The following is a 20,620-nucleotide window of genomic DNA, read 5'->3' as shown; positions in this document are numbered from 1 at the left end:
CAACAGGTTTATAGGCACCCACGGCTCTCATAAACCTAAAGAGGGAAAGCTAGCAATCCCACAGAAAAGCCACTGGAAAATGCTGTACTGGTCATGAGTGAAAGATGTAAGAACTTGCAAAAGCCCCTACAATGGGCACGTGAACAATGAAACGTGACCATGGAGCATTAGAAGAAGGTGGTCTTATCTAATGAATCTTGTTTTCCTTAAAGAGAATCTGTATTGTTAAAATCGCACAAAAGTAAACATACCAGTGCGTTAGGGGACATCTCCTATTACCCTCTGTCACAATTTCGCCGCTCCTCGCTGCATTAAAAGTGGTTAAAAACAGTTTTAAAAAGTTTGTTTATAAACAAACAAAATGGCCACCAAAACAGGAAGTAGGTTGATGTAAAGTATGTCCACACATAGAAAATACATCCATACACAAGCAGGCTGTATATACCCTTCCTTTTGAATCTCAAGAGATCATTTGTGTGTTTCTTTCCCCCTGTTCTCATTCACTGAAGTTTCAGGCTGCTTGTTTCTTCCTGCAAACAGCTTTGCCCTTGTCTGTAATTCTTCAGTATGTGAAAGCCCAGCCAGCTCAGAGGACGATTTATCCAGCTTGTAAAAGAGAAGAGAGAAGAGAGAAGCTGCTCTAATCCTAACTAACACACAGGCAGTGTGCATAGAGGGGCCTGGAAGGGGAAGTTCATAGCTGAACCACAACACTGAAGAACTTGGCAGCCTTCCAGACACAGGCCGACAAGTCTGACAGGGGAAAGATACATTGATTTATTACAGAGACAGTGATAGTACAAAGTGCTGCAGTAAGCCAGAACACATTGGAATAGCTTTTTGAACTTGTAGGATGATAAAAAACAGGATGCAATTTTTGTTACGGAGTCTCTTTAACCTCAAAATTCTCAGCATCTTTATCTTGTATTGCATTTGCAAAAAAATGTTAGTTTATCCTCTGGAAAACCAAACTCACAACATACATGACACACAGCTATCGTCCTGGTACAGATGCCAAAGGACATCCTAAGGGTAGTTGTGGAGTCCATGCTTTGGTGGGTCAGAGCTGTTTTGGTGCCACAGTGAGGACCTACACTACAGTACATCCTGTTGGGCATGTAGCTATAATATTAGTGTAGAATATGCTGTCTAGTTTGCTTGCAGTTCCTAATAGCATAGTTTGGAAAATTATACAAGCTGTGCTGATCAGGAAAGACTTTTTGTAATCCTTTAGTTTATTACGTCATACAGACACCATCAAAACAATCTCATCATACATTACATATGGTAGGTATGAGCATATGAGCCATGAGCATATTGTAGCCCTCAGTGGGGTGAAGATAATAACACAAACTCACCAGGATATCTTGCATTGCTTTCTCTATCTTGGTGCCATGCCTCGGCTCTACCTTCTGACTGAGGGCCAGAATAAGGTTCTCTTCTGCCTTCGCCCAGTTCCCCACTTTGACATGTCCTAGTGCTACATTATACAAGATCTGGAAGAAAAAGTCACCCAATCATTGTAAGCCATGAAACAGTTGGATATACAGTATGCATATCTCCCAACATTGTGAGATGAGAAAGAGAGACACTTTTTAGTGAAATCGTAGTTGGGCGAGATACACCCACTCAACAATGACAACCACACTTGTTCACAGTGGTGCGGTGTGGTGCTGTATAACGGACACTTTGTAATGCGGCTTGCCCCACTGCAAATCACCATCTGTGCGACGTTCACAGTGCAATTGTTGTGTTGTGGTATAATGGAGTGCAGCACAGCAACGCACTGCATGCAATGCGTTACTGCAAAATGCAGAAGTTACCGGTTACAGTGAAGCATACTTTTGATTGACTGTATGCTTCACTGTATGTGGCACAACACGCAGGTAACGTGCAGTGCTGCTTGTACCGTTTTGTTGTGTTGCATTTTTGCTGTCACAGGAAACGCAACTCAATTGTCACTCATAGAGATTTAATGAATGCATCTTAAAGGGGAACTTCAGCCTAAACAAACATACTGTCATTAAGTTACATTAGTTATGTTAATTAAATTAGCTAGGTAATATCATCTCTTACCCACCCTGTTTTTAAAGAACAGGCAAAATGTTTGTGATTTCATGCGGGCAGCCATCTTTTTGGTTAAAAGGAGGTGACTGGGAGCATGAGACACAGTTCCAACTGTCCTGTGTCCTGATCACCCCTCCCAGCTTCGTGCGCTAGGTTTCAAATCTCAAATTCAAAATTAAAAAAAAAAAACAGCAGAAGGAGAACAACAACATCAGAAATCCCATCATGCTTTGCATAGCATCAGGGTAAAAATGTCCAGGCAGTTTTCTTCTGTGCAGCTAAAAATGAGGCTTGGGTAAGAAAAAAAAAGTTCTGATGCTGTGAAAGTGTTAAAGAAACACCAAGCCTTTTCAGTGCTGCTGAGTAGATTTTTAGTCTGGAGGTTCACTTTAACCGAGGTTGTGCCAGACAGGGGATGTGCCAAATGTGCTGGCCCTTGTTTGCCCAGGTAAATTGCAGTAAAATAGGAGAGGGTCCATAGAGAAAGGAGTAGGCTGCTATACTGCTTACCAAAAGTCGAGGGAAGTAAATTGTGTGCACATTCTTGCAGTTTTTTCCATGCATGAGATTGCATAACATTTGCATCAACTAGGAATTTTCAGCATCTCACTGATCATCCCTAAGTGTGATATGGAAATCACTGAAGAAAACAGATCAGCATGACAGCCAGGCAACTGGCATTTTTAAAAAGGGTCCACAATGATAGCACCAGTAGAGGTTCGTTCATATTACATTACTGTATCTCACCTCACAGCTGTAGAGTTTAAAGGTCAGGCCCAGGATCTTGTAGTCAATTAGCTGATTCCCTCTTAATTCAGTGAAGCATCGAACCCAGTCTTGGAGTGCTTCATTATACCTGCAATATATATCGGGGTACTTGATGGAGCATGTATGGGACCACCCCTCACATAATACAAACAATATATCAAGAGCAACAGCAGAAAGAAGGCTTCACAGCCAGTATCACAGGTCAACAAAACATAGCATTTAATTAAGAATCAATAAAACTGGAAAGATCCAGAATAAATAAAACAGTGGTTGTCACGAATTGTATGCATTTATAACAAACAGCCTGATGCATTTCCTGACTTTGATAGAGGCAGCTTCCTCAGAGGCAGAAGAGCTTGTGACAAAATATCAGTGACAACAGCTTAAAAGTCTCACACCAAACGTATGAGCAGCCTCAGGAGCTAAACATCCTACAAGCGTAAATGTGGTACTAGAGACCAGCGGTCATAGAGTATATATAGATCCAGATTTGGTGCAAGTGCCTAGAGCATACATGTCAAACTCCGGGCCGCGGGACAAATCTGGTCCTTAGAGCCATTAAATTTGGTCCCCACTTTGCATTATGTTTGGCCCTCTCTAGACCACCAGGGAAGCTATATTGGAGGTGATGCCCTACGTCACCAGGGAAGCAATATGCGGGAGGTAGGGGGAAACCACTAAACACTAGGGAACTGTAGAGGGGAGGGTGAGGGCCTCTAGACACCAGGGAACTGTATAGGGGACGGAGGACCACTAGGCATCAGGGAACTGTATAGGGGTTGGAGGGGGGCCATTAGAAACCAGGGAACTTTATAAGGGAGGAAGGTGGCCAGTAGACAGAGTTTGGCCTGCAACTAGGTCCTAGTGTACAATTTCGTCCCACTTTGCATTTGAGTTTGACACCCTGGGCCTAGAGGCACCGGTGGCCATAGAAGACCGCCCATGTAATACCCTTCTTTTTTCATCCATAAAAATTTTTTGGGACAGAGTATATTGCATATATTAATGATTTTTTTTCTGCTGCTATTACATGAATGACAATAGGACCAACTGAAGGTAAAACAATTGTTATAGTGATCTATTAGTACTGTGACTATAATGTCTACAGTGTTCCTTACTTGCCCTCCTTGAAGAAAACAGAACCACGCAGGAAATACCCCACGGCCAAATGATTGTCTTTTTCAATGGTGCTTGTAAAGGCCTGAAAGACAGCAAAGTTGGCAACATTGTTTTTGACATTTATACTTATGCGTTTTCTCATTCTCACTCATGGTGAAGAATCTGGAACAAAAGTAGCAATCAATCAGCTTTCATGAAAAAGGGAATCTGATTTTTATGAACAGAACTCTACCGGTGCCCCATCCTAGCCTATATGGCTTACAGCCCAGTTACTGATAGACACAGGGACCCCTGGTCAGTGGCCACTACATCTAGATGAAAATGCTGTAGGTAAAGTACTACTATGTACTGTGTGGGTACAAATGTTTCTTTTCCTGTTTAAATATTTTTTCTTTTTTTTCATTCTTATTTGCCACTATTGTCTTTCCACTATTCACTCAACTGTCTAGGATAAAACTAACATCAATTCAATCAATCAAATGCCATTTAGGCAACATTCACAGTGGTGCATTGTGGCGTATCGGCTGCATTTTAACGTGGCTTTCTGCACTGCAATGCACCACCTATGTGATGTTCACAGTGTGGCCGGTGAGGTTTAACCACTTTTTCCACCACTACAGTATATCTACGTCCTCTGTGACTTCATCTAAGCCACGAGTCAGTAGATATACATCTTGTAGCAGAAGCAGTGCTGTGCAGGATTGGGCTTGCTCCTGTGCACATTTCTGGCACTACCTGATGCAGCACTAATTGGTGAATGGGAATATATGTTTCCTGAGCTAATTAGATTGATTTTTACTATTAAAAATACTTTTATTTTCTAAGTTCATAGTAAAATACACACTGTAGCATTATTTCAGAATCAAATATCTTCACCATAAATTGTGAAGGAACATAATCTAAGTTTTGTGATTAGCGGTAAGAATAGCCAAACGAAATTTGTGTTTTTTTATCTACAGTAGCACTTTTTATTTTTAAACTGGAATTGGTAAAACTGGGAAATGTTTTTTTCTATTTTTTTCCTTGTTTTCCCATTAAAATTCATAGAAAACAAAATGTTTGAGGGGAAAAATGGCACACAATGAAAGCCTAGTTTGTCTTGAAAAAAACAATATATATTTAATTTCTGTCATAAGTAGGGATAAAATTATTTCTGATTAAATAAGAACATAGATAAACTATCAAAACTGCTCTGGTCCATAAGTGGGAAACAAGGTCTGGATGCAGAGTGGTTAACACCGCACGGCATCCCAACGTATTGCATGCAGTGCGTTACGGCAAAATGGGCGTGTTAATACTGACAGTGTAGTATACTTTTCATTGACTCTGTGGTTCACCGTATGCTATGCAACACGCGGTTAAAGTGTGGCGCAACTTTCCCGTTCCTGTTGATGCAGGGAATGCAATACCTACTGTGAACCTAGCCATATAAGAATCTTAACCCATGCTCTTAAAGGACAACTGAAGTGAGAGGTATACAGAGGCTGCCATATTTATTTTATATTAAGCAATACCAGTTGCCTGGTAGCCCTGCTGATCCTCTGCCCCTAATACTTTTTGCCATAGACCCTGAACAAGCATGCAGCAGATCAGGCGTTTCTGACATTATTGTCAGATGTTGTTTCTGGTTTGATTCAGACACTACTGCAGTCACATGGATCAGCCAGGCTGCCAGGCAACTGGTATTGTTTAAAAGGAAATAAATATGGCAGCCTCCATATACCTCTCACTTCAGTTGTCCTTTAAAGCAGAACCATAGTCACATTTCCCTCTGCTCCAATAGATTAGCCACTCCATCATATGTTCTAAGAGAAAAAATCTTGTTAAAGAAAAAAAAACACACCTGAAAGGGCTATTATTTTTATTCTTAAGGCCCGGTTCACATCAGCGCTAAAAAACGGCCCCTTCCCGGATCGGAAGGGAACGGATCAGAATGGATGCAAATGGATCCAATGTTAACCTATGGATCCGTTCACATCCCTCCATTCAATTGGATCCGTTTCGCACAATCCACTGAACGGACCGCAAGTTTCCTTCTGCAGCAATTTTTCCAGACTGCGGAGCCCAGCGGAACAGAAACGGATCCTGAAGCAATGCATTGAGGGCAATGAGAAAACAGAATGTTCTAACCAGCAAAATTAACTTTGGTGATGGGGTCTTGGGGGGGGGGGACAGTGCAGAAGCAGCAGGAGGTGATCAGATCTGTTTTCATGGATCTGTTTGCCACTGTAACGCAAGTCTGAACTGGGCCTATGGCCTGAGACACACTGCAAAGCGCTTTGCTGACCATCAGGGCTGTGTTTGTGTTTTTAAAAAAAACGCTCCAATCGGCTTACAGAAAAACTGCGGCAGAATCGCTACGATCACTGTGATTTTACCACAATTTTTATGCAAGTCAATTGGAGCGTTTTTTTTACAAATGCAAATGCAGTGCTGGCAGTCAGCAAAGGCCTTAGAGCGCATTCACACCACATCAGTAGCGTTACAGAATATTTCTGAATGTCAACTCACTGCCCATAAAAATGGCCATTACCCGTTAACAGCTTCCTGGTCAGTACACTGATAAACTGTAACAGGGGCGTAGCAATAGGGGTTGCAGAGGTAGCCACCACATTGGGGCCCTTGGGCCAGAGGGGCCCCGAAGGGCCCTCCCTCAACTACATTATTAGCTCTCTATTTGTCCTGTGCTCATAATAATCACTTCTATAGATACTTCGAATAGTGGTAATTATTAACATACTGTTCACTATCCCCTTCTTGCACCTCAGACACTGTAGTTACCATTGGCAGGTTTTGGTACGCCGTATCAAATGCTATATATAGAGTGCTTGGGGGGCCCCATTGTAAAGCTTGCATCGGGGGCCCACAACTCCTTAGCTATACCACTGAACTGTAATATCTGTAATATCGCCCACTTGAGCCATAAGGAAACATGGACATTACCTTGCACATTCAGTTGTAACTGACAGCAGCTGATGTATAACTGACAGCAATTGGTATATTTCAGTTCTGACAAAATATTGTCAGAACTGGAAGGGATCACTGTAAGAATAAAATGGTGAGCTTCTGAGAGGAACTGACGATGAGGTTAGTACCGTATGTAATATTCAATCATTTGCAGCTACGTCATGTGTTATTTTAAATAATTTTTCTTGCTTCAGGTTCCCTTTAAGCCCCATAGCAAACAGATTATAATCCACCCCTTGCCTTACTGACCTTTTCAGCCTCCTGTAAATTTCCCTTTACAAGCTGACAACAGCCGATGTTAAAGCAGATTTTGGATCGAGGATCTGTGATGGAGGTGAAGGATTCCAGGGCTCCACTCCAGTCTCCTTTGTCTGCAGCAGCCACCCCCTCATTCCAGAGCCGCATAATCTCTACAAGAGCCATCTCTGAGGTTGTCCTGAGCCCACAGTTTCTTGGTGCACTAAGTTTTTCCAAGCAGATATAAGCGGCCCTGCAGGTCCTCTCATGAGTGATGCTGTCAAAATGTTTTGATGACACAAGAGGAAGCTGGGGGACTCTTCATAGTCTTCAGCAAGAGATTCTGAAACTGGCTTACAGGACTGCGTAACAACTTCCCCTATGACATGCCTTCCTCTTTTATTGCTGAAACCAGGTAATAAAATCAACATGTGTAACAAAAGGCATGAAACTATTGCCAAGCAACTATTTTTCACTTTGACATGTTGCACCTGTTCATCAGCACTGAGTGAGAAGATTACAAACCTTGTGTTTCACACAGTGACAACTTCCTTCAGATTGGTGTTTAGCTTGATTTCAAATTCTCTTCGAAGCCTTTGCATGAATGGATGTGTAGCTTTGTAATTCTGAGTATGAAGGATTCTATGCATTGATAAGGATGAACAAATCAACAGAGAGGATTGGGTATCTTTCAAAAAGGAAGCACTAACATGTGAGACAAGGATGAGGACAAGGGACGTACTGTATACAGTTTCCAGATACTTTTATATGATGGGCCTGGCCGGTGGTGATCATCAGTGGAGACCCTTATGTCCAAATGTATGCAGACCACAACATCCATATGTGCTTGTTGGATATTTGAAGCAAACCTGTGTTGTACTGTTTATGAAGTGAAAATCAGGTCTTATGGTACACCCCAAAAAAACAATAGATAACCAGTCCAGTTATGTGTTTGTTACTGGATCCTATGAAGGTCCGTTAACATAGATACCCCAATATTCACTACTAATTTGAGCTAAGAGGGGCTGGTAATAGTGATGATAGTGAAGCTTCCACCACACCAAATCAGCTGGACATTTGCTGAGTACTCAGGACCCAAGGTTGTAAGGGTCAACAGCACTTTTGGGACCTTTGTAGGCATCCCCCCGCCCCTCCAGTTAATCTCAGATTCATGGTACAAGACTTGTTTATCCATCTTTTTACACCTTAATAAAAGATATTGGATCCCAGAGTGTAATTGTTAAACATACCCTAATGAGGATTTATATTCGCCCATTGAAGAGATATTCATGAATCTGAGCCAATGCTAGGCCACAGATTATTGCAACCTCTTCAAAAACCATTGCTATACCCAAGCCAGTGAAATGTGAACTGGGCATTTTAAAAATTGTGAATGATCGTTGTAATTTTCTTAAAGGACAACCGAGGTGACACGTGACATGATGAGATAGACATGTGTATGTACAGTGCCAAGTACACAAATAATTAGGCTGTGTTCCTTTTTTTCTTTCTCTGCCTGAAGGAGTTAAACATCAGGTATGCAAGATACAGTTTCTGTCGGGGTCGGGACCGGGTCGGATTGGGTCAGACTGTAGCATAACCTCACTGATAAATAATTACAACCATAAAACACTTTCATGTCAGTAAATGGCTTCTGAGAGAAGAGAACAGATACAAAGGGTCAATAGTTCATAGATTTTAGCTCAGGCATACTTCAATGAAGGTGTCATTGAGCAGAGACAATAAACAGTAAAAACTTAAAAACTAGATTTAAATATAAAATAAAACTGTGGGATATTTAAAAAAAAGTAATTTTTAGGAGAAGTAGGATAGATACAATTGTTTATCTCATCAATTTATTTTCACATCAGATGTCCTTTAACTACTTGAAGACCTCCCCCACGCCAACGGGCGTAGTCACGGCGGCAGCCCCAGGACCCCCTAACGCCAATTGGCGTCAGGTCCTGGAGTCGTCTACTGAAGGAGATCGCGCGCAGGGTGCGCGCACATTTCCTTCTCGGGGGGGCGGAGCTCCGCCCCGTCTTCAGCTTGGGAGACTGTTAGACAGCGTGATCGCCGTCTATTTACACAGTACAGTGCTGCGATCAGCATCCCCCTGGGGGACAAGAGAGCGATCGGCTCGCATAGGCAAAACTTTATGAAAGCCGATCGCCGTGATTGGCCGGCTGGGGGGAGGGAGGGGATTGGAAAAAAAACGTAAGCACACAAATAGTAAAAAATATTATAAAAACAAGAACATAAATATTTATATAAAAAAAACACAATGGGAGCGATCAGACCCCACCAACAGAGAGCTTTGTTGGCGGGGAGAAAAGGGGGGGGGGGGGGGAAATCACTCGTGTGCTGTGTTGTGCGGCCCTGCAGCTTGGCCTTAAAGCTGCAGTGGCCAATTATGAAACAAACAGCCTGGTCTATAGGGGGGTTTACCACTGTGGTCCTCGAGTGGTAAATAAAAGCTAAAACAAGATAAATATTTACGTGCCTCCCAACGCCAAACATAAACATTAAAGACCAGAAAACCTGAATGTAGCACACCCAGCTGAACTTCGAGCAGAGTGGAAACCACTCAGTGGTGCACAACGTGTTATTTTAAAATATATTAACATTGGAACTATGTGACTGCTGCAGACACCAGAATTAAGACAGATCCTAGGCTCTAGGGCAGCAGAGGTGTCAAACTCAATCACATAAAGTGCCAAAATCAAAAACCTAGTCAAAGTCACAGGCCAAATTGTTTGTTAAGATTTTAACTTTTATTAAACAGTCTCAAACTAAGTGGCGTAACTATAGCGACCATGGGGGGGGGGGAGCTGCTTTTCCCCCTTATGCAAAGTAGCACAGTGGAGCTGTCAGGCTTGTCTGGCTAATTACTATAGGTCAGACTGAATGCTTATATGACTGACCTATAACCCAGCCCTAACACCTGCGTACACTCCTACCTAACAAACAAAACTACACAACCCTGCAGGTAGATGTAGCATACAACCTGGCATTTAGCATTCACCACACACAGCAAGGAAATGCAGACACAGTATAAGTGAATAGTCACCTGAGGCCTATGGACTGAGGCAATCCAGACGAAAGTATAATCAGAATACAGATGCAAGGTCAGACAGGGCGGGATCAGGGCAGGCAGCGTTCATGCAAGGTCCTTAAACAATCCGAGGTTTGGCAACAGGGAATCCAGTAGATGCAAGGTCAGGTACAAGCCGGGTCGATAACAGAAGATCAGAAGAAGAGTAGTCAAGTTCAATCCGGGTCGGCAACAAGGTATCGGATTTGCAAGAAGCTTGGTCAAGAGGCAGACAGAATCTGCAGCAAGACAAGGCACTTGGTGTGAGCGCACTCTCAGCTACAAGCCCAGCATAGGCTATCATGGGTGAAGACTGAGGGCGCTCACCTTTCTTTTATATAGCAACTAACCAATCAAAAAGTAACAGAATCCAAAACATCCAATCAGCCTGTGGCGTGTCAGCAAGTCAGCTGACACGCCGGTATGCATGCTGCTAATGTTTACAGCGGCAGAGAGAGTACTGAGGATGCGTCCGCTGCTTGGCCAATAAGGAAGGAGCGCCATACGCTCCACTGACACCAGAGCTTCGCCGAGACCCAGAGGCTTGCGCCTCAGCATGGATCTCGGCGTTCCGGATCCATATGCGGCGAGGTCTTACAGGAGCATTTGAGTATTTACCTGCTGCTCTTATCTTCCTGAAGGCAACATGCGCTATGCTGCATACACTTGGCTCCTGAGGTATGTCACGGAGAAGGAGGTATGGAAGCACAGAACATGCGACTGCCAGGAAGAATAGAAGAGACAACACATTGCATTAGCAGGAAAATATTGCACTGCTCCACTACGCTACTCTGCTGTGTAGGGACGGGATATGGCATGTGAGGGGAAGGTGTGTGTGTGTTTTTTACCAGTTACCGGGTAGGTAGGGGGATTGGCTATAAGTAAGGTGCCCCATGCCAATTTCATTGGGCGGGTCCCATGAGTTATTGCTGCACCCAATAGGAAACACTGTCACCTGTGTGCTCCTCTTGACAGGAAGGCAGTGTAATGTCTTTCTTTTGCTGCTTACAATACTGGACATTTAAAGCTCTGAAGGGACACATAAAATGGAAAAGAGAGCTGCATTTGGGCCGCGGGCCTTGAGTTTGAAATCTGTGCTCAAGGGACAGTGTACACATTTACAATGTTTCTTCATCGGTTGAATAGATCCTACTAAGAACTACCACTTGCCCTCATACAGACTGTGGCAAATGCGGCCAACGTTAGTAGTGCCACAGGTCCTATATACTAACTGCACATACAATGCCAGCAAATGCAACATTTCACAAAATTAAGCCCAGTAACTAAAGACATTTTCAAATCTCAGATCATCCAACCTTCCTGTGATGTCTACGGCCCACTTGGAAATAGTTATGAACCAACCATAAAATAAATTTTTTTTCATGTACAAAAGGTCATTATTGACTGTAAGAAGAGCATGTATGACAAACCCCAGTTGCACAAGGTCAGCTATTACTAACAGGAACTAACATCAGTGCAATTAGTTTCATATGAACGATGAAACAGTTATTCCCAGAACTGTACAGTACATTGCTAAAAATGTTACTGTACAAGCAATGAGTGCTTTAAATGAAGAATGAAGAGATAATGCTCATAAACATTAACTCCACTTTGAAAAGCATATAGACTAGGATGGTTAAAAAAAGGGGAAGCACTACTGTTGCAATAATTTCATGGTAATATTACATCTATTTTGCATAGGTATCTGTCACAAGTCCCCTAGTGGCCAGTTCGCACAATGCCTTCCAATCGGTTTCAGCACACAGATCATGCAATCTATGGTCGCAGAAACCGCTGGGATTTTGGCAGCAGATGGACTGGTAGGGAGCTTGTGAGTTACGTTAATACAACTTACACACTATTTCAGGGTTTAACTGCCACCACTCCTACAGAAGGGATGGAGTCCTAACTATACTGAGACGAATACCTGCAAATAAAACGGTTAAACACACTCCTATCTAGCTATCAACAATAGTAGCGACTCTTCAGAAGCTAGAGTTCAGTTTGTGCGGCTGAATAGCAGGTGTAGCTGAACAAATAAAATTACTTTTTATAAAGTCTTTATTATAAGTGCAATATAAATAATTAATATATACAGAAAATCATTAAAATCAACAATTATGGAGGCAATCGTATCGCAGTATAAAAAAATAAAAAGGGAAGAAAATACTTAAGTTCATGTGGAAATATGTCCTTTCTAGGAAAACACGTGCAGTTCTTTGTTTCAGTTCAGAAGCCAAAGTTCAGACAAGATGGCCGCTGCCCGACCTCAAGGCAGCAGCAGGCTCACATGAAGATGGAATTGGAGGAACTGAAGCAGGAGGCCCTGGCAAACGCTTTTGAATAAACCACAATTTTGGGTGGAGTCTCAGGTTCAGCTCAGGGGCTGGACAGGGTGCGGTTAACCGCCTGGGTGGGTTTCTGGTGCCCGGGCAGGTTAGTGTCATGCATTTCATATGAGCATACCGGTCCAATTCTCATGAGTAAAACTATTGCAATTTCATAACTGTGCTATGCACGGCCAGTGTTGCCAACTCATCCCTTTAATTACTGACACATCTAAGTTATACAGGTTCTGGGGCTACTTACACATAATCGGTGCCTTACCTGCATCTACCTAGCCCCGGAACCTGTATAATTCATATGTGTCAGTAATTAAAGGGATGAGTTGGCAACACTGTGCACGGCACCTTCATAACAGCCCAAAAATCATAAGACACATGCTTTTGAATCTGCTCCCCAGCGGTGCCATTATGGCTAGGTGATATTAGCTCTTCCGTGGACCCCTGTGGAGCTAGCTTCCTTTGGCTTCCCTTGGATGAAAGCAACCTTTTGGTGTGGTAATTATCATCTGAGTGAAATTTGCTAGGAAGCAACCTTTGATGTTCTACCAAATGATCCCTGACAGTCACACTCCGGTCAGGCAGGCCATGTTCCTAGCTAATTAACAACTCACAGGCATCCTACACTTAGGTTGCTTTTCAGCTGCTGTGAGAGGGAGAGACCTCAGGCTGGGCTGCCAGGCAGCCCCTACAAATTCAATCCAGATTCTATCGTTAATCGCAATCGGTGCAGAAAATCGATTGCGGTCGCATTTTTTCATGGGCGGTTCAAGGACACCGTCCGTGACAGCATCCACTAAAACAACAAAAAACATTTTTAAAGTGCTTTTCTCCCATAGAACCCAAAGCGCATAAGCTTGTCTCAGATCAGTACATAGTGGTGCATACAGGGTGAAATGTTATGTGATCATAAATGCCAGACTAAACGGTGACTTTTTGAGTTTTGATTTAAATGTGCCCAAGGTTTTAGCTGTCTTGATTTTGTTTGGTAAGGCATTCCACAGGGTAGGGGCAGCATGACAGAAAGCTCTGTCTCCAAATTTTTTTAGTTGAACTCTGGGGGTGGTCAAGTTATAGGATCCTTTTGATCTGAGGTTGTGGGAAGTGTGACGCAGTTGAAACAAATCTTTCAGGTATCCAGGGCCTAGGTTGTGTAGGGGTTTAAATGTTAGCATTCCAATTTTGAAAAGGATTCTCCATTTTATGGGTATCCAGTGTAGTGAGCAAAGGATTGATGTTATGCGGCAATGCCGGGGTTGGCTTGTTAACAGTCTTGCGGCAGCATTCTGTACTAGGCAGTGTAGGTCTTTACTTGGAAGGCCCGCATAGAGGTCATTGCAAAAGTCCACTCGTGATGTGATGAAGTCGTGCACTAGAGTTGGAAGATCATTTGAAGGAATCCTTTGAAGGAATGAGGTGCTTAATTTTTGCAATATTCCTTAGGTGAAAGAAGGAATGTTTTACCACAGCTGAGATTTGATTCCTAAAGTTTAATTCCCCATAAAGCTGTGCACAGTGTTGGAGCTAGTAAGGTCTGAGTTCCCTAACCTCATTTAGTCAGCATTTAGTTTAAGCCAGTTTTCGTTCATCCACTCCTGAAGCTCAGCTAAGCATGTGTTTATTTTTGGGATGGGGTCTGTCATGTAGGGTTTGAATGACATATATAGCTGTGTGTCATCAGCATAGCAGTGGTATGTCAGACCATGTTTTTGGATGATTTGCCCAAGTGGGCAGCACTAGATGGTGGCTAGAGCTGGAACCTATCCTCGCTTAGGCTCAGTAGGTAAGTATAATTCGCTAACTGCGGTCACTGGTCACCCTCCATTGAAACAAATAGAACAGGACTCACCTGTGAAACAGGAACATACAAGATGATCACTGGTGTACACTAAGTTTTTGTGGAGCGTTAGAGAATGCACTCTAAATTAATCTCCATACATACTTTTCTGAGTTTAACCCTTTCAGGACTGAGGTAGTTGAAATCTGTGCCCTACTTGAAGTCTTTTCCACCCTGTTATCCCTGCCAGGGCATAGATTTCAACTACTTGTTGCCACGCGGTCTTGTTGCTCTTGTCACTCTGACACCGCTGCAAGCTACACGCTCAGCTGTCCTAGTGACAGTTAAGCTATGGACACTGATTGGTAACCAATTTCATTGGCTTCTGACCCTGTGATCACTGGGAGTCAATCACAGTGATCACATACCTAATTATGTGAAAAAACATCTCTGGACCCTGAAGAGGAGCTGTCAGCCATACTATTTCAGAAAAAAACAACACATATATAAATTCTTGCTCTACTTACATATGTATTGCACTGTCCACGTTTAGATTTTAGTGATTTTTCTACAGTAAAAAAAGAGAAAATCCTTCTTAGCATTTCACATTTTAAGTGTGGCTATTTTGAAGCCAATCCTGATGTCATTTCCTCCCTTACTCTCCTCTGCCTGATTTCCCAGCCCTTCACTATAGAAAGTGCATTGTGTCAGCATGAGAAATATTGGCCAGAGAGGAATAGAGGTGCGGGAGGGGAAAACAGGAGGGAAAGAGGCTTTAGTCAATCAGGCTGTATTAGTTAAGTCTGAGGGGAAGTAGAGAAGCAAAAAAGGACAACCCAGCATGCCCTGCAACTTCCTTTTTGTGTACCAAATGTTGTGTGTACCAAATAAGAGTCAGGTAAACTGTGGAATTGATCAACAAGAAAAGTAATAGTGATTTTAACTTTTGGATTGCCTGGTTAGCATCCTTATTACTTGTTTACCAGTTAAAAATAAAGAATTGTTTTTTGTTTTAATGCCCGACAGTTACACTTTACGGGGCCAGAGATGACGGGTACTGAAAGGGTTAATATCTCCTTCTCCATTGTTTACCTCAGGGTTTTCTAAAGGTGTGTATGCACATTGAATGTCTGCCGCCTGCAGGGATTGAGACTCAATCCCTTGGGTGACAGTTCAGGACCCAATGCTGCACAGATGGTGTTCTCTTGCTATGGAGGGAAATGGAGCAGCACAGACTGGACAGAGTGGGTAGGAGAACAATGTTCTTGGCCTGTGCTTGGCCAAGATGATCCACCAAGCTGATCGCTCGTTGATGCATCAAGGGGTTGGGGGGCCTCTGTACGCACGTTAGATTCTTGGCAGAGGTGGCCACGACTGACAACCATCTAGAATGTGTACAAGGCATCATTCCAGTCCTCAAGGGCCAGATCCTCGTGCATTTTTAGTATAGCTGTGATTAACAGATAAGAGTGACTAAGAGAAGATGTAGTTGTAGTAAAATGGAGCTGCCCATCCTAAAGTGCTGGCAAGGATATTACAGCCCTTTAGAATTGAAGTTGGTCAACCCCAAACTACTTAATTTCCTTCTAAACAGAGCTGATTGAAAATGTGAACAATTACTAAAGACGATGAGAGGAGAATGTGAAATACTTGTAGTCAGAACAGCATTTATGAAGCTCAAACAAGTTATATCTGCCTCACCCACAAAGTCTGTTGCTAAAGCCTTTAACCAATTCTCTTTACAAATGACTCAATTTCTTCAAGTTTCTGAAGCATTGTTTCACACTTGAAAGATAACAATTGAGCACTCAATAAAGATATAGGCTTCAATTCATCAAGCATTACCGCATTCGGTAATGCTGAAAACAGCTGACTTAACGAAGCACTTTAGAAAATGTTAATTCATCAAAGCTGTTACCGAATGAGAAGCTGAAATGACACAGCAATGAGATAAATTACCGACATGTGCTCAACAAATGTTAATTCATCAAGGTTCCCACATTCGCTAACACATTCGGTGTTTATCTCAAGCTCTCCCCTGTGGTTACAGGCTTCGAAAGCCTTCTGTGTGAATGTTTTCATGATTAGCAGGAGCAGGCAGCCAATAGAAACAGCCCCTGTTCTCCTGCAAGTGCCGCTGATAGGTCACACAGGCTTCTCCACACAAGCTTTCAGACCCCCCAAGCAGTGAGCAGAGAGAACGGGTCAAAATATATCCCCAGATTCCCTTCGGTGGTGTATCCCTTTCAGGCCCTGTTTGATAATGCAAAGATGCTGGTGGTGAAATCACCAAGCATGGCATTTGTAATGTCTCCAGGAAGTTCATCTACGTTGTGGCAAATAAATAAAATGTTAAGAAAGACTGATCGACAGATTCAGAGCAGCAGAGGCAGTATAAATAACAGTAACTATAACACCTTTACAGCACAAAGGGATGTCTGGATGCCTTCTATTGTTATCAGCTTGTAACAACACACGGACATTCCAAGCTGCTCTGCACCACTCTGCAGTTATCGAACAGCCTTTGATGAATTGAAGCCTAGTAGTTCGGTAACTTAAGGAACCTCTACCACACATGGGAAAATATTGATGAATTAGCACAGTGAAGTGTAAAATACCGAATGCGGTATTTTAAGGACTGGGGTTTTGTTATCGAACACCCTTTGATGAATTGAAGCCATTGTCCAGTATATTGAGTTACAGTGTATGGGCATGTCTCAATAAAAATGACAGGAAGGGACAGAAAAACTGCCTGCCCTTGATCATCCTAGGCTCTTCCGCACTGAACCTGCAACTCCTCTGGTAAGATGAAGGAACACATGTTCATGAACCTGGGGCCCAAGTGCTGCAAGGCGAGAATGCTATCCGCCATACCACTTGTGTATGAGATCATGGTCCGCGTTTATTTCATAAATAATGTCTTGATCCATGATCATTCTTACAAAGTACGGTACTTATTTAATACTCTTTTTTTGTTTTTATTTTTTTAATCTTGTAATAGAATTCCCCCACAAGAAGCTAGCATAAAAAGGGAACATAAAATACTTCATCTAAAAGCCTTTTAGCAACATACCACATAATGAGGAAAGGCTTCCTTCCCTTTCCATTTGGTGCAACTCAATGGAGAAATAGTCTCTATTGCAATACCAAAGCATCTTGCAGAATAAAGAAAATTGAACTTAAAGGGAACCTAAAGCAAGAGGGATATATCGGTTGCCATATTTATTTCCTTTTAAAGCAGTAGGATTAGCCATACTATGTCAGGGGGAAAAAAACACATGCATAAGTAGATAAATACTTGATCTACTTACATAACATGTATTGTACTGTCCACATTTTGATTTCAGTGAATGTTATATAGTAAATGAAGAGAATTCTGTTCCTGGTGGGGGCCATGTCTTTTGCCCACAGTTTAGTCTAAATCCTGATGTAATTTCTGCCCTTTACTTTTTTCTTTTCTCCTCCAATCGCTGAGTCACCTCAGCCTTGCTTGTAAACACAAGTGAGCAGGGGATTGTGTTTCAGATAAGCAGCCAAGCAGGGAAATACATGGAAGAGGAGGAATATATTATAGATAAAAAGAACCCCCAGCATGCAACTGTTTGGCACGACTAAAGGGCCAGTGCTCCTTAAGTATGTGATAACTCCAAATCATAACAGCAGAAAAAGTTTTGAATGCAGGATTAGCATATTTATCACTTAATACACTCAGACCAGTTGCTGTTGAAATTTGATTTTTATGGTGACAATCGCTTGGCTGTCCTGCTGATCCACTGCCTTTAATACTTTTAGCCATAGACCCTAAACAAGCATGCAGATCAGTGGCTCTGAGGGCCCTTTTCCGTTTGCGCTGGCTGAATCACAAAGACGCAAACCGCTAGAGATTTTACAATCGCTACGGTTTGCTTTTTAACATAGGAATCGCTGTAGGTCATTTCCACTACCGCGATTCGTTTTTTACGGGAACGCACGGCGGAGCGATATTTGCCGCGATTTTGCTATGCAGTGCATAGCAAAATCGCGGCCACAAACGTCAGGGAATCGCCGGTAATTGCGATTCAGCAATCGCTAACGTTCAGCGTGAACGCTAGCGACTGCTAGTGGAAAAGGGCCCTGACTGACATCTGACTGGATTAGCTGTGTGCTTGTTTCAGGTGTGTGATTCAGACTGAGCTGCATCCAGAGATAAGCAGGATAGCCAGGCAACTGGTATTGCTTAAAAGGTAATAAATATGGAAGCCTCGCTTTAGGTTCCCTTTAAGTTGTCTGTTCTCTATAAATGAAATCAATCTAAGCTAACAGTCTCAAACCCACATTTGGAAGATGAAATTAATACGTCTGTTTATTTTTACAGAGCACAAAATGTTTGTTCAACTGTATTTAAGGAAAGCTCAGACAAAATCCAAAAAGATGCAGGATTACTCAATTTACAGAGAGAGGGAAAGAACACAGGGATCCCAGAAGCCCAGTCTAGTGTAGTATGGTATAACAATGTGGCAAAGGTGTATATATAATTAGGATACTCACAACTGTTGCTTGATGATGGAAGCAACTATTTGTAAGTGCATGTGGGCAAATACTGTCCCCACCCATTCAGCCTTGTGTGTTGATTGCGGCCACGGCTCCACACAAAAATTAAGGTAAGGGTGGTCCTACCTTTATGAAGAACAGAGTAACCAAGCAGCTCAGGGCGACTGCTTGGTTACTCTGTTGTACTCGTCCAAGCCCTATCTCATACAGCCTTATCAATCCCTGCCATGTACTGATGAGGACCAAAAGTCTGAAACAGGCTGTCTACATGTGGGTTTGATATGGCTGTGTAAAACTTAAAGCTATAGGCTTGCTATAAACCAGCGGATCTGGATGCTTGCTTGGCTTAACAAGGGCAAAAAGGGATAATTTGCATATTTAGTAGGTGTGCATTGTGGGTAACCACAAATGTTCATTTATAACTGAATTATTGCAAATTTCCTTCTGTTTTAAGAAGGCAATTACACCAAGCTTTATGAAGAAGACTCATGTATAGTTCAAAAAGTCTTCATTTTATTCAGCACCTAGGACAATTTGTTTTTACAGCAAAAGCTGCTTCATCAGGCCAATATTGTGCTGTGTCTGGAGAGCAGTGGAGCTTGGAGTGCCTATACATTGCAAGTCTTCTTCATGCAGGTAGGACCACCTTGCCTGTAGTTCCAAATGGTTTTTAGCTACTTATTTCTTTTTATGGTCGCCTCCAGCCATTCTACCTTTGCATCTTAGTCACCCCAGATAAGGGACTTACTTTACAATTTATCATAACGTTTAACACAAGGCTGCATATGATTTTAGGATAGAATCCCCATTCATCGATTTCACACCTATGGTCCACGGTCAGGTTTCTCTCAGGGCCCCACTCATCTCTTGACCAACAGTGGCGGGATCAAATATTGTTATGATAGTATATGTAATAAGGTACAAAACTGTCTATTTTAATCGCAACGCTCTATATCATAAGTCCCAACAGGGAAGAGTAAATGGTGTACTGCCCGTCTCCTTTCCTTTGGGGTTCACTATGCTACAAGAACCCGGATGTAAGTTTTCAATACAAAAGTTTTATTTGCAGATTTTACCTGACGTATTGGTTTTACACAATAGCACCAAACTACACTTAGACCATTTTTCCCTCATTACAGATACCATGTTACCAATGTAATTTGATCTGGCTACCATTAGTGAGAGACAGGCGAGACAGCAAGAGAAACCTGACTGTGGACCATAGATGAGATCGATGTCTGGGGATTCTATAGTGGGTTGCAAAAGTATTCGGCCCCCTTGAAGTTACTGCCACAAACATGAATCAATTTTATTGGAATTCCACGTGAAAGACCAATACAAAGTGGTGTACACGTGAGAAGTGGAACGAAAATCATACATGATTTCAAACATTTTTTACAAATAACTGCAAAGTGGTGTGTGCATAATTATTCGGCCCCCTTTAATCTGAGTGCAGTCAGTTGCCTATAGACATTGCCTGATGAGTGCTAATGACTAAATAGAGTGCACCTGTGTGTAATCTAATGTCAGTACAAATACAGCTGCTCTGTGAGGGCCTCAGAAGTTGTCTAAGAGAATCTTGGGAGCAACAACACCGTCAAGTCTAAAGAACATACAAGGCAGGTCAGGGATCAAGTTATTGAGAAATTTAAAGCAGGCTCAGGCTACAAAAAGATTTCCAAAGCCTTGAACATCCCACGGAGCACTGTTCAAGCAATC

The 20,620-nt window shown here is 42.4% G+C and overlaps 1 protein-coding gene across 1 annotated transcript in view; it reads right to left on the bottom strand.

Moving 5' to 3' along the window:
• Positions 1-7,552, bottom strand: part of NCF2 (neutrophil cytosolic factor 2) — a 44,001-nt gene extending 36,449 nt beyond the window's left edge. Inside the window, exons 1-4 of the mRNA XM_068242557.1 lie at positions 7,171-7,552; positions 3,954-4,036; positions 2,815-2,923; positions 1,359-1,496 (exon numbers count right to left, since the gene is read on the bottom strand). Of these exons, the coding sequence (XP_068098658.1) occupies positions 1,359-1,496; positions 2,815-2,923; positions 3,954-4,036; positions 7,171-7,344 (504 nt within the window). The 5' untranslated portion in view covers positions 7,345-7,552. The remainder of the gene's footprint in view (positions 1-1,358; positions 1,497-2,814; positions 2,924-3,953; positions 4,037-7,170) is intronic.
• Positions 7,553-20,620: the final 13,068 nt, after the last annotated feature.

This window comes from Hyperolius riggenbachi, chromosome 6 (assembly GCF_040937935.1).
Source record: "Hyperolius riggenbachi isolate aHypRig1 chromosome 6, aHypRig1.pri, whole genome shotgun sequence".
NCBI classification, from domain to species: domain Eukaryota; kingdom Metazoa; phylum Chordata; class Amphibia; order Anura; family Hyperoliidae; genus Hyperolius; species Hyperolius riggenbachi.
This window is presented reverse-complemented; position numbering and strand designations above follow the sequence as displayed.